Below are 16,064 nucleotides of genomic sequence, written 5' to 3' on the forward strand. Positions count from 1 at the left end.
ATTATTCGACTTCTGTACCCCGTATATTGTGTATATTCAAACAATCGGTCATTTTGTTGGATAAAATTGCTGGTCTTATAATTCCTTTTATATACATATATATATATATAGAACGGGATGTATTGTTTACAACCTTGCCGACGCACTCTTATTTCTAAACATTTCCCGATAAGAGGTAATTATATGTACCTGTAGTAAAGGTACAAAATATCAATTATGGTGTACGAATATGTATGTATAATCTAGAGTGTTTATCCCAAATAATGATATACATATCATCCATATAACTTTAGGTGCAGTAGCTAACTAAATAAAATACATATTTAATAGTACACCCCCACCCCCACCCCCCACCCCCGAAAATGTTTAATATACCCCCTCCCGGTATATCAGTTTCTTCCTATATGGTTTCCTGGATAAACTGAGACATTTCATCTTGTATTAGATCTGCGTATGCTGAGTCGAGATACTATATCGCCGTACCTAAAGCGGACTAATATAGCTCTCTATGTTCTATGTTTTAGGCTGTTTGAGACGGAGCCGGACCTGAAGCACCTTTTCCCGAAGATCGTCCAAATGAACGAGCAGAATAAGCTAGAGTGGGACATTGACCGGGAAATGCTTACAAAGCACGCAGTCTCTGTGATGGAGGGACTTGGCGCGGCCGTGGAGAGCTTGGACGAGTCCGAGTTCCTCAACAGTGTCCTCATCTCTATAGGACAGACACATGTTAAGCGACAAGTAAAGCCCCAGATGTTAAAGGTAATTCTCACCATTTCTAGAGGGAAGTCTATGATGTGAGGAGGGGGCAGTATCTCTAAATGACAGACTAACATGTGAAAGTCAAGATTGTTAAAGCTGAGTACCCCTAGAGGGTAGCGCTGCCTCACCCGTTACTAGTTGTTGGTATTTACTTAGTGACAGTTGTCAATTGTAACGGGAGGAGCAAATTGCTGATTCTCAGAAAAACAAACAATAGAAGACATATCAATCTCACACATTTACAATCTTTACAACAATACACATGGATTACACGACCATACACAATTGTATTACGTAAGACTGTACTCCACCACTGTTTATTAAAGTAAATAATCACAGAGTATTTAGTGTTCTACTCAGTGAAATTTCAATACCCAAAGTCGCCGTGTAAGCTTCTATCATATACGATACTAGCGCAATGGAATTGTTGAATGACAAAAACCTTTCATAAACGTTCCTACTATTGTGGTCTGCCATCCACTATCTTTCAAGAAGTCATAACTGAGACTGAGTCAACCTTCCACTCACAAAATGACCCGCTCCCATCACCACGTGTCGTGTCACACCATGTCCCGCCCCCATCACCACGTGTCGTATCAAACCATGTCCCGCCCCCATCACCACGTGTCGTGTCACACCATGACCCGCCCCCATCACCACGTGTCGTGTCACACCATGACCCGCCCCCATCACCACGTGTCTGTCACACCTTGACCCGCCCCCATCACCACGTGTCCTGTCACACCATGACCCGCCCCATCACCACGTGTCATGTCAGATCATGTCCCGCCCCCATCACCACGTGTCATGTCACATCATGTCCCGCCCCCATCACCACGTGTCGTGTCACAACATGACCCGTCCCATCTCTACGCGTCCAGTCACACCATGGCCCGCCCCCATCACTACGTGTCCTGTCACACCATGACCCACCCCCATCACTACGTGTCCTGTCACACCATGTCCCGCCCCCATCACAACGTGTCCTGTCACACCATGACCTGATCCCATCACCACGTGTCCTATCACACCATGACCCGTCCCCATCACTACGTGTCCTGTCACACCATGGCCCGCCCCATCACCACGTGTCCTGTTACATCATGGCCCGCCCCCATCACCACGTGTCATGTCAGATCATGGCCCGCCCCCATCACCACGTATCATGTCACATCATGTCCCGCCTCCATCACCACGTGTCGTGTCACAACATGACCAGTCCCATCTCTACGCGTCCTGTCACACCATGTCCCGCCCCATCACCACGTGTCCTGTCACACCATGACCTGATCCCATCACCACGTGTCCTATCACACCATGACCCGTCCCCACCACTACGTGTCCTGTCACACCATGGCCCGCCCCTATAACCACGTGTCCTGTCACACCATGGCCCGCCCCTATAACCACGTGTCCTGTCAAAACATGACCCGTCCCCATCACTACGTGTCCTGTCACACCATGTCCCGCCCCCATCACCACGTGTCGTGTCACACCATGACCGGCCTCCATCACCGCGTGTCCTATCATACCATGACCCGCCTCCATCACCACGTGTCCTGTCACTCCATGGCCCGCCCCCATCAGCATTTGTCCCGTCACATTGATCATGAACCGCCCCCATCACCACGTGTCATGTCACACCATGTCCCGCCCCCATCACCACGTGTCGTGTCACACCATTACCGGCCTTCATCACCACGTGTCCTGTCACTCCATGTCCCGCCTCCATCATCACGTGTCCTGTCACGCGTTAATCCGCCTCCACCACCACATGTCCTATCACACCATGACCCGCCCCCATCACCACGTGTCCTGACGCAAACAGTCGATCAGAGGCATGACTGGTCAAGGTACACAATCTTCAGCATGACAGACTATCTGGTCACCATGACCGGATCTAACTACAATAACAGATATCATCTTAAATAGCTACAAAACCAAAGTTACTCTGTCTTATATGATAATTATGGTATAATTATTCATAATAACCCAAAGATACTGCTGTGTAACCAACAAACAATAATTGAAACAATAGGATAAATTATAATAAACTAAATATACACTGAAGCAACGATAAGATAGTCATTTCCACCCCAATATGTTTACAAGTAAATGTAACAATTAATACATGCAAATGCATGCATGTCACATTCTCTAAAGTTAAGATTGAGTGCGCGAAATAGTACGACGATAAGTTATCTAGTGATTAGATCGATAAAAACAAAAGTAAAATTACAGAACCCCATAAAGAACACAAAAGACAGAGTGTATTCTGAACCTGCTTTTGGACATGTACATGTATGCAGGATTAAGGCCTATCTCTAGGCCTAAAAAAAAACAGCAAAGTTTATCACCCAGGACTTTCAATTGACAAAGTACAGGTATTTACGACTTTCTAACACATTACCAATAGGCGAACATCCTTTCCTGTTTTACTTAGGATTCAATTAAATTACGATCGGTTTACCTAATGATTAAGTTACTAGCGGATGTCTTAATGTGAATTTATTCCCTCATTTTTACTCTCTGAAAGCTACATAAATAGCAAAGGTTAGAGAAATGCTACGGATACTGCTGGAAATAAAAAAAAAAACTAAATTGCTGATTACCCAAGCGTTAAGTTTTAGGAAAGGACTTATATCTTAAGCGGGCTGAAGTTAGCAACGGATTCGTTATTCGTTATTGGGGATTCGAATAAAGAATCCGCTTCCCAATAACATATTATAAGAAAAAGACTTAGATGTTACTGAATCCCCAATGCACTGCTGCAGTGGAATTGTTATTTGAATCCAAACGTCAAAATGTCAATAAAAAGAAATATCATTCAAAAAAGATAAACGGCATAGTTTTAATGCTGGTGGTTATAGTGTAAAACTGCTGGTGAAATAAATTAACAAACTAATCAATAAATGCATTTCAGCACGGATAACAACATTGTATCAGTTTGAATCATTTTTGGTGACAATAAGACTGCATTTGAATCAAGAATATAATTTTATTAATGTTTCATTTGAATAGATACATCCACTTATTCAGCTTGCATTCAATCTTAATTTTGTTTCGTCTTTAACTGCATATCTGCATTTTGCATTTACCGGTACATTGACCAATCACATACTTCATCTTGACCAGAAAATCCTGCTTTTCCCTATCAACTTAGATTAATCCCAGTGTCTCTCTAATGAATATACCTAAATCCAATGACTATTTTCTGTTAGCAAAATCATTCTCAATGGCATGTTGTTATGAACACCAACCTAAAGATGGTCAAAAGGAAGGATATCGTTATAAGGATTTTAGATATATCCTTATTGGGATGTGTTGTACATGTCAGATGTGGGGTACGTGTCAGAAAACATGATACACGTATCAGAATATGTGACAAACGTATCAGAAAACGTGATGAACGTGTTAGAAGATGTGAAATACGCATCAGAAAACGTGATGAACGTGTAAGAAGATGTGAAATACGCATCAGAAAACGTGATGAAGGTGTCAGAAGATGTGACAAACGTATTGGAAAACGTGATGAACGTGTCAGAATATGTGACATACGTATTGGAAAACGTGATGAACGTGTCAGAATATGTGACATACGTATTGGAAAACGTGATGAACGTGTCAGAAGATGTGACATACGTATCAGAAAACGTTATGAACGTGTCAGGAGATGTGCCATACGTATCAGAAAAAGTAATGTACATACATTAAAATAATGTTATGCCGTTGGGACCGTAACGTTCATTACAGATGTTTTTTACCCATGGTCCTATTAAAGTGCTGAATTCGCCAGTCATTGACATGGATTGACCAGAGTGTCTGAGCGAATTTCACTACATGTAAACCACCTACGAATCTCTTGTAAGTGGAGAATATGAACGCTGGCCATGGTTTATAGCCCAGTGAACAGCCAGGCCATTTTTGGGAATCCTTGTAGTAGTTCGTGACTAACTCACTGAACAACAACTCGGTGATCCGTCGCATGCCGTCCTGTCAATTAGGGTAAGGTGTCTTGCCCAGCCACGACTACACAGACCGGCCCGTTTCCCAACTTCCCGAGAAACTCAAACCGACAGAATATGAATAGATACGATAGAAAATATGACTCCATAATGAATGGTAGGTATATATATTGTTAAAGGAGTCCTTATTTCTAAATGGTCAGCGAGGTACATGTAAATGTCTCGACACTAACCAGCTTTACAAAAATAGCCTGATAGAACTCGATAAAGAAATCCAATACCAGAATAAGCTAAATAATATTAATAGATATTTTGGTGGTTAGTGACCAGAGATGTACTCCTAGAACTAGTGATTACTGCGCGCGGCAGTACAGGACTACAATGGCCTTTTTTTTATGTATGTTTGTGATAGATGGCGACCATGCAGTCGACTAGATTGAAAGGAATGTGACGCTGCTTCTATAATACATAATTACACGTTATGCGCCAACATTCACGCATGTCATGTCGGTAAATTCTATGTAATTAAATAGAAATAATTAAACTTCAGTTATTTTTTATAAAATGTAATAATTTTCTGCTTCTTAATTAGTTTTCAATTTTAAAAATAAATTGAATGTAGCTGTTATTAATAATAATGTAAAAATAAGATATGGAAAGCGTTAGAAAATTGGTTTCGTTATCCTTCCTTCAATGTGTATGTATCATAAATAGCATAAATACATATACTGCATACTCTGCCAATCCAATAGCATTTCTGTATATACATTACACGTGCATTAACTGTCACTCATATTCAATTCCATCCATAATGGCCAATCTCCTTTAGCATACGTCACAATAAATAATGCTTACCTGGACACATGAAATGTATATAACACCGCTTTGATTATTTGATATGAGACCTCGCTGATTAGTCACAATCCTGGGTGTATCTGACTAAATACCTTAACACCAGTGACACAAAACATACCGATTTTTCTTCTGCTAAATAAGCAGGGCAAATCGATATGTTCTCCTATCGGGCGAAATCAACCGAGACATTTTACGGGAGCTGTCTTTCCTGCTAAACGTCTTTGAATTTTACTCGAATTTCCTTTTTGTGTCGTGACCAGAACTGACCAGTGTAGTATAAATATCTTGTTATAGGGTATTGATTTGTTGATGTCCACAAGCTGAGAGGTGAAATGTACACACATTGTGTGCCGGCGTGTCCATCTGATATATAGTTTGTAGCATACACATCGAGTTATTACCCACTCATTAAGACCGTGTAAATACTATAAGAAATGACCAGAAACAGTACGCGAGTAAACCCGGATTGATGATTTATGGTGTATTCTTAATCTTCAGTTTATTTGTTACTTCTAGGGATGTTGGGATACTAGACCCAAGTAAATTGTCCTTTTACAGGTTTTCACTTGTATGCTCACTTGATCGAGGTTGGTAATACATCCAGTACTGGCCACTAGTGGAAAGAGGTTTGGTTTGATTTTGAATTGTTTGACTTTAAACATATTTTATTGTCTAAACAAGAACAATAGGATTAGGCACAAGTTATTACAACTTATGAAGCCTTCTCCACTCAACATGTTAATATTTACAAGTAATGACATAGGTATAATATATAGTAAATCATGTAACAATTAGGAGGAAAAATGGATAATTTAACATACAATATACATTTACATAATAAAGAGATACAAGTATATATATTCAAAATCTTCTGCTGGACTTTATGAAAGACTGCACATATCCAAATACATAACTATTTACTTCCAAAGCCAAGTTTTCATTACCATATAATAACAAATTTAAATTTACATGTATATTTAAATCATTAAAATATTGGAACATTTCAGCACGAGCAGTAGCATATATAATTGTTTAACGTCCTATCGTTTTCCCTTGTGTGCGAGAAATATGCATGTAGTGTTTGTCCTTGTGTATTGGGAGACGGCGGTATAACGCGAAACTATGGTGGCTGATTACAGCCATCTCGTGTTGGCGTGATGTACGCGCCAAAGAGGGATTTGATAGATAAAATAATGCATTGTTCTTGTTTTTAATGATATGTGCATTGTCATGATATCGGAGGACGTGTAGTTATAAAATGTACGTGTAAAATAAATAGCTTTATCATCACACATAGCGTGTAAGGAGAAATAGTTAGCACGTGACAAATAATGGTATGCAACACGTTAAGATCTACTTCACGTGTAACATACGTATCAATATATACCACGTGTAAAGTTAACAGTTTTCACGACGTTATAAATTTAAATCATGTGCATGTTTACATAAAACCTGCAACCGTTTATGTTCAGTAGTGGTGTTAAATGCATTGAGATAAACTACACAAAGATAATGTCACGCGCAGGATAGGGTTGTATACATAAAAACAACAATTGTCCAAGGACAAAATGTACTAAACCAAATAAATATGTCCTACGAACTCCCTCGTAAATTAAGACTTGATAAGATACATGTAAGGCGACCATTGAACACAAAGAAGAGGGAAATTCCATTTTTCCAGTTTATGTACAACCTTCCTTTGCTAGTCACGAACAGGAAACACATCGGACAACCGAAGAACAAGTTAAATATAATCGTATGCGTTGTAAGAGAACACAAGGATTACATTAAATGTATTTGACTATAAATTAGTACAGCAATACCTGCTAATGATACCAACACACTTCCGTCGTATTTATGGGGAACACAGTAAGGTGTCAAAGTATGGCGTGATTCAGCAAGTATTGGCCTTCAATGGGTACCATGTTGACGGATGTTGTATATAGTAATGGTGAATTCTATTTCAGTAACGCACTGCTATGCCAGACCTTGACAGTTAATTAAATAGATTTGCTTTACCAATGATATAACTTCAACTCCCCTCTGTCTGATGCCAATAATGTCATGCATTTTTAAGGATTTGATAACATTTCGTTTCTGTTGGTAATAAGCATGCCGTCTTTGAATCAGATGGCAGATCTAGCGTGGGCTGTATTATCTGTGTATTTGTTTGTTTTACATGCAACTGACAACGGTGGCATTATTGCGTTAAAGGGGTTTAAACATCATTTAACATTATAGCAAATATTTCGGCTACCAAATCCCCTGTATTGAATGTGTTTCCTTTGCGTAACATCATTAATCTAAAAATCAATGTACAAACCATTTTTTTCGTTTGCAATTTGCCACGATATCTGAATAACGAGAGGAAATATTAAATAAAGACAGCAGCGCTATTGCACAGAGCATGTTCAGTCCCTAATACGATAATACTCATGATAGATTAATACAGCCGATCATATGTATGTAAGGTGGGTATGTAAAATTTAAAGTTCTGCTCGAGATCTCAAATCTAGGCCAGATCAAATGATTACAGAGGTTTTAAATCCGATTCCAAAGACGAGGATAGAATTTTAATGTCCCCATACCAGCATAATCTGAAGCTTAAGCGGGATTTTGAGAAGGATATTACCAACGAAAAAAAATTTGTAGGCAACATCCTAGAAAACGTTGAAAGGCGTAAATAAAGTCACTATTGGCCCCTCGCTTATACTGTTGTTATAATGGAGTTGAAACAAAGTTCTCTTCCGCTTCTAGGAATATCTGAAGTAGTTATTTTGCAGTGTTTCTTCGATGAAACCTCATACGAGGTAACGTTATTCATGTACTGCAATTTTCTTTCGAGAATTGATTTGTTCATAAATAATGATTAGCGTTTTGCCAGAACAGTGATCCGACAGCTGAAATGTGACTATATGTGGTAGCCACTATCTACGAAAGAAATACAGAAAAGCAACTGCCATAAAAACCAGGACAAATGAGATTAAACAAAGCCATTCGCTGAAATACTGGATTGAACAAAATAAAACAAAGTAAATGTGACTTATCAGTCCCAAAAGGCATTGATTGAGATATTAGGTTGTATTCTTGAACCGCGTATCTATATTTTTAAAATTTGATAAATGGTGCTTCTTTTATACAAGCGTTTGGTTCGCCATATGGTAAACCCTGTCGACAGATTTCTATAACCCCTTTGGTCTTCTGGTTGGTAAACCCTGTCGACAGATTTCTATAACCCCTTTGGTCTACTGGTTGGTAAGCCCTGTTGACAGATTTCTATAAACCCTTTGGTCTACTGGTTGGTAAGCCCTGTTGAAAGATTTCTATAATCCCTTTGGTCCGCTGATTGGTAAGCCCTGTTTACAGATTTCTATAACCCCTTTGGTCCGCTGATTGGTAAGCCCTGTTTACAGATTTCTATAACCCCTTTGGTTCACTGGTTGGTTAGCCCTGTTGACAGATTTCTATAACCCCTTGGTCCACTGGTTGGTTAGCCCTGTTGACAGATTTCTATAACCCCGAGGTCTACTGGTTGGTTAGCCTTGTTGACAGATTTCTATAACCCCTTTGGTCCAATGGTTGGTTAGCCTTGTTTACAGATTTTTATAACCCCTTTGGTCCACTGGTTGGTTAGCCCTGTTGACAGATTTCTATAACCCCTTTGGTCCGCTGGTTGGTAAGCCCTGTTGACAGATTTCTATAACCCCGCGGTCCACTGGTTGGTGAGCCCTGTTGACAGATTTCTTTAAACCCTTTGGTCCACTGGTTGGTATGCCCTGTTTACAGATTTCTATAACTCCTTTGGTGCACTGGTTGGTTTGCCCTGTTGACAGATTTCTATAACCCCTTTGGTCCGCTGGTTGGTTAGCCCTGTTTACAGATTTCTATAAACCCTTTGGTCCACTGGTTGGTTAGCCATGTTGACAAATTTCTATAACCCCGCGGTCCACTAGTTGGTGAGTCCTGATGACAGATTTCTTTGATCTCTTTGGCCACTGGTTGGTGAGCCCTGCTTACATATTTCTATAACCCCTTTGGTCCACTGGTTGGTGAGCCCTGTTTACAGATTTCTATAACCCCTTTGGTCCACTGGTTGGTTAGCCCTGTTGACAGATTTCTATAACCCCTTTGGTCCACTGGTTGGTTAGCCCTGTTGACAGATTTCTATAACCCCTTTGGTCCACTGGTTGGTTAGGCCTGTTGACAGATTTCTATAACTCCTTTGGTCCACTAGTTGGTGAGCCCTGCGTACATATTTCTATAACCCCTTTGGTCCACTTGTTGGTTAGCCCTGTTGACAGATTTCTATAACCCCTTTGGTCCGCTGGTTGGTTAGCCCCGTTTACAGATTTCTATAACCCCATTGGTCCACTGGTTGGTTAGCCCTGTTGACAGATTTCTATAACCCCTTGGTCCACTGGTTGGTTAGCCCTGTTGACAGATTTTTATAACCCCTTTGGTCCACTGGTTGGTTAGCCCTGTTGGCAGATTTCTATAACCCCTTTGGTCCACTAGTTGATTAGCCCTGTTGACAGATTTCTATAACCCCTTTGGTCCGCTGATTGGTAAGCCCTGTTCACAGATTTCTATAACCCCTTTGGTCCACTGGTTGGTAAGCCCTGTTGACAGATTTATATAACCCCTTGGTCCACTGGTTGGTTAGCCCTGTTGACAGATTTCTATAACCCCGAGGTCTACTGGTTGGTTAGCCTTGTTGACAGATTTCTATAACCCCGAGGTCCACTGGTTGGTTAGCCCTGTTGACAGATTTCTATAACCCCTTTGGTCCACTGGTTGGCTAGCCCTGTTGACAGATTTATATAACCCCTTTGGTCCGCTGGTTGGTTAGCCCTGTTTACAGATTTCTATAACCCCTTTGGTCCACTGGTTGGTTAGCCCTGTTGACAGATTTCTATAACCCCTTTGGTCCGCTGGTTGGTTAGCCCTGTTTACAGATTTCTATAACCCCTTTGGTCCACTGGTTGGTTAGCCATGTTGACAAATTTCTATAACCCCGGGGTCCACTAGTTGGTGAGCCCTGTTGCCAGATTTCTTTGATCTCTTTGGCCACTGGTTGGTGAGCCCTGTTTACAGATTTCTATAACCCCTTTGTTCCACTGGTTGGTGAGCCCTGTTTACAGATTTCTATAACCCCTTTGTTCCACTGGTTGGTGAGCCCTGTTTACTGATTTCTATAGCCCCCTTGGTCAGCTGGTTGGTTAGCCTTGTTGACAAATTTCTAACATTCCTTTGGTCCGCTGGTTGGTAGGCCTGTTGACATTTTTCTATAACCCCCGTAATCTCAGGTAAAAATCCGAGATGGGTGGTTCGATACTCCAAACCAGTGTCGGTTTGTGTTTCCCGTGAAGCTGAGAAACGGACCGGTCTGTGCTGCCATGGCTATGTCCTTGGGTAAGACACTTTGTCCTAATTTTGCTCTGAATGGCATGCGACGGGCCTCCCGTATGTTGTTCAGTCGGGTAGTCACAAACTACTACAATGAGACCTATGACCCTGACTGCAAACAAACACACAATCAAATTGGTAAGCCCAGTTTACAAATTTCAACAACCCCGTGGATCACCACCACGATTTTTTAGTTTGAGAATGTGCATTGAGTTTATTTTAGAGACTGACAGGTATCGTTTATAAAGCAGACGACACATGCCCTTCCGGAGTTTTATCATCATTACAACCCTAGAAATGATTTGCATTGTTACATATCTTGCCCTTGCTTTGTCAATTTTGAGATAAAATTATGGTTTAGTTTACATACTTTCTTCTTGTTGTCTATAGAACTACATGGGCTTATCTACAAACGTACACACGTACAAACGTCATTCATGTTAACAAATACAATTCTGCTCTTTTTATACTACACAAGTTTTACAATATACGTACTGCAGACTTTATGTTTTGTTTGCTGTGGTTCAAGACATCAGTAAGCAGGGACTGATTTGGACCCGAATCGCCATCACTGTGTCGAACCTCTATGTTTGCTTATCTCATGTATGTATTTCGTCCTCGTGTTTTAAATGATGTAATGAGAATACGATTTTGGTAGTAGTCCCCCTGGAAGCGATGCGGGCTATTTGTCTAGCCAAGCTATCTAGATCGAAATCAAACCTTAACTAGACTAGTCTGAAATATGGGACGTCACAAATAGATTCGATGTGGAAGATTCGGAGACTACATATCAAAGATGTGATTCTCGTGGTAGAATAAAACAGGAACATAGACAATAGTGCGTTGTAACCCTGTCTAATCATGAATAATTCATAAGGCTGCAATATGCAAATTATATCTGGGATTTAGATAAGAAACAATATGCCTGCATAGGCAAATAAACGAGGCGTTATAAAATGCCTTTTAGCCGGATCAGCGTAAAGCACGTGGTATTCCTATAGTCCATCCCCTGTCGTGCTCGTGTGCCAAGACAATTTGAATGCCAACAATAAACCGGTGCCCATCCCAATTATGTTATTCAACATTCCTTACCATTGTACATTTACGAAATGAACCATGGAACCGAGTTTAAAGAATGGCATTCTGTTATCGTATATAAGACATATTGAACAGCGTACTGTTAACAAGTTGGTTTTACAATAAAGGATATTGCATAGGACAAATTATTGACTCTCTGTTCATTCTCTTCTAAATAGAATCAGATAAAATAGTTGGGATATGATATTTATATTGGCATTTGTTGTGGCCCATTACAACATTAGTTTCAGTACAGGGAACCCTCCAGCCCACCACCTAGGTACTAGTTTTACCAATGCCCTGGTAGAAGTATATACCGATATTGTATTGGGTTGGTATTTATGATAGTCGTACATCCTAAATCAGTTTTATATATTAGGGTTAATGTTGACCTGTAGCCTTATTGTACGTCTGTATTATATTTGAATACTTTTGAATTTTCCAGAGACTTTGGCCTTCCCTGAACTACGGTCTAAAACAGGTTTTGCAGTCTAAATACAATAAAGAGGTGAACGAGGCCTGGAAAAAGGTCTACCTTTACATCATAGCGCATATGAAACGTGGTATGGAGAATCCTGATCTCGAAATGGACTACGACCCCAGATGAGGGGGCCCAGCGCACCTCCTAGTGTAACTATCATCGAACTTAAATCGTCACAGGTTTTATGACGTTTTGTATGTATGGTTTGAGTAAAAGAAGACTGCTACGTGACTCGTGATCTCGGGCAAACGTTATGAAGCATCATAGACAGAATCGTACAATGACGTAGAGCATTTGATGTTAGATATAGTGACAATGAAATTCGATGAGTATTGTTAGTTAAAAATGGCTATTGTTTTCAAAGGTGTCGTTTATATGTACATTAATACAATGAATTTTGAATTCCATTGCATGAGATTGTATGCGGAGATTAACTTGTATATCGGACACCATCGATATATGATCCTATAGAAAATAATACCTCTGTGTTCAGGCAAAGCATTCTAGTTTATCATCTGGATACTAATTATGCTCAAAACATCATAACAATATAAACAACGTGGAACTGGATCATAATAAACTCCGTCAGTTTCCAGATATTGTCTCCCTTAGCTTCCAGAGATTGTCCTATCGTCGTATTGGGTAAACGTTATTGTATATGTGAATGTTTTAGTACAGAAAAGCATCGACTAAGAAAGCGAGATTATCATTGAATCATATGTGTCCCGCGTAGTGGTCGTCAAGTGTCTGCTACAATACATTGTTTGTCTTCATTGTATTCCGCTCGTGCATTATATTAGTGCTTATTGGGTTACATTGTCTGTGGGTATATCTTGATATATGTATAACATAAGCAAGATCAATGATCATAATGTACCAAACCATTTGTATATCTCTCGAAGTCAGAATCGATCACGTGGACGATCCGCGTTTTTATTACTGTAAAAGTACACATTTAAGCGGTAATCTTATTTTAAACGTATGCCTCTCATTTATGATTGAGCTGACTACACTTTCTTTACATTAAACGGCAAGGATTCTGCGTGTGTTAATTCATCATTGACCGCACAAAAACAGTGTATGTTTACAGTTTAAGGTCATGGAATAATGCCGAGATCATTGGAATGATTTCGGGGGTTAAGGTTTTCATGAACTTTGTATAAAGTTGCTGTTGTATGTTTTATAAAAAAAATGTAATGAACTGATCGTCTTTCCTGTATCGCCCACTATTGGTTGTACATGTATGTTAGAGCCATACAAACGGGTTAGAAAGTGTGTTAGGGCATGACCGTCTTTCATGTATTGGTTATAACGTCCCGTTGTAAGCTTTGAGACTTTACGATGGCTTGGTTTGAGGTCACAATCAGAGGGTTGACTTGTAAGATTTGATATAACTATTGTCTGCTACCTTATGTGATATGTCTTAATGGATGACACATGTGTATGATGTCGTGTTGAACTAACCTGGCCAGTTTGGTATTATTGTCAATATTTGGTTTTTCGAGCCATATTCATCCATATCTTTATGATAAGCTTTGACCCACGTGTAATGTTAATAATAGAAATACGTTATGGTTCAATAACAGTTTGGTAACTTAGTTATATTTATGCTTCAATAACTGTTGTGAGTAATATTTGTATCAATTTAAAATCATTTAAACATTTGTAATATCTTTTAGTCGAAACAATATTTCATTTCACAATATTTTATCAATCAAAATATCATTTTTACAACAGACACTGTCTGCAAATTGTAATATCCTATGCCATGTACACAACCCGATACATGGTTTGAACTTGTTTCGTAACATGTCATTTCATTAGTTAATATTTTTTATGTTAGAAAATGAAATTCGACATGCATTTGGAAAGCAATATGACATGCTTACAATTGACTATGGGATCTACAAATACCGTATGCTATTGGGTGTACTATTAACGTTCAAAACAGAATTCATGTTATTCGTTTAATTGTCAATACACTTATCGCACTATTAACAGTGAATCACACTTCATTATTGTTGAATAAGTTATCATCAGACAATTGCACAAGAGGTTAATACTTTATTGTTTTTATTCTACCACAACATGCTACCATTGTGTTGTAGTCAAACCAGAACTACATAACGAAAAAATGTAAATAATGACTTTATTGTGATGAACTACAAAAACATTTAACTACCTATAAAAAAGATGGACATTTCGACTACTAATATATTTTTTTCAAATCTAAAAATACTTCATTTCTAATTAATTATTAACACTTCAATTCACTATGAAATGTGACAATATCCTGAGTATCAAAATATGAAGGCTATGTTAATTAAAAGCACCTGTCAGATCCAGGGTTAAGTATCTATGGTTACATTTCTCCATTTTTTAAATGTAGTGAATCCAATAGGACATTCGACACTCGAATCTACTTCATTTTACTATTCCAATATTAAGAATATGTAATTACATCTACCAGATACCTAGGCAGTGGTGTGCATTATTTAGTACATTTGAGCTCGACCAATTTCATAACATAGTTGTTTTGCTGAAACAATAGTTTATATATGACACAAAAACAAACTGTATACGTAACAGGTTTGGTGTCAATAATTAATCTGGTTTAAATGCATCATATACTGATGATCTGTGCATAAATCAGATTGGTTATTCGCCTCCAAGTAAATTGAATTATGCGTTAGTATTATATAAGTGTAAAGAATTACGTGATAGGCTCATGATCTGTTTGTGGATCTACTCTCGACCTTTACATTTAACAAGATGTCTACAGGAAATGAAATAAAATTGATATCAACACTCATTGACGTTTAGTAGTATTTGTTTAATGTAATTAGAAATAAGCATGTCAAAGGACATCCACTATTTCATTATCACCTTTAAAGACCTTAGTAATGTCGTTTATTGTTGAAGGTGGGTATAGAGCATTAGACAGAGCATTCTGTTTTTTATACGCAGTTTATATCGAGACAAACGGTGAACAACATAAATTGTACACTTTGGGCTAGATTAATTATTCTAGAATTCTAGAATGTCCTTACGTGGCATTAGAAGTAGCTTTAATGGTATGTAATAGTGTTTCTGATATAAAATGTTCTTCTCTTTAACACGAGTCTCCTTTAGCGCTAATCAGAGATCACCTTTGCCTTCTGTATGATTTAGGATGCAAATAATTATATCCTATACGGCCTACTTTAGTTACAATATTCTATCTGAGAAAATCGCACAAGAAATTACTTCTGTTGTATATATACCAAAAAATCGAAGTTGGGAAACGTCGATTTTAACATCATAATATTTCACAGTAATCGTCAGGTCAACAAATGTATAAAACAGAGAGACATCATAATTCACAACAATCGTCAGGTGGACAAGAGACATCATGCTTCACAGTGATCGTCAGGTTAATTAGGAGACATCATGCTTCACAGTCTCGTCGGGTAAACATATTAAATAACTGAGAGGCATCATACTTCACAACCACTGTCAGGTCAACAAATGTATGTACA

The 16,064-nt window shown here is 39.0% G+C and overlaps 1 protein-coding gene across 1 annotated transcript in view; it reads left to right on the top strand.

The window, feature by feature from the left end:
- LOC117324285 (neuroglobin-like) overlaps positions 1–15,358 on the top strand; it is a 91,864-nt gene extending 76,506 nt beyond the window's left edge. The window contains exons 2-3 of the mRNA XM_033880066.1: positions 525–762; positions 12,511–15,358. Coding sequence (XP_033735957.1) covers positions 525–762; positions 12,511–12,672 — 400 coding nt within the window. The 3' untranslated portion in view covers positions 12,673–15,358. The remainder of the gene's footprint in view (positions 1–524; positions 763–12,510) is intronic.
- Positions 15,359–16,064: the final 706 nt, after the last annotated feature.

Source organism: Pecten maximus, chromosome 3 (genome assembly GCF_902652985.1).
Source record: "Pecten maximus chromosome 3, xPecMax1.1, whole genome shotgun sequence".
Classification (NCBI taxonomy): domain Eukaryota; kingdom Metazoa; phylum Mollusca; class Bivalvia; order Pectinida; family Pectinidae; genus Pecten; species Pecten maximus.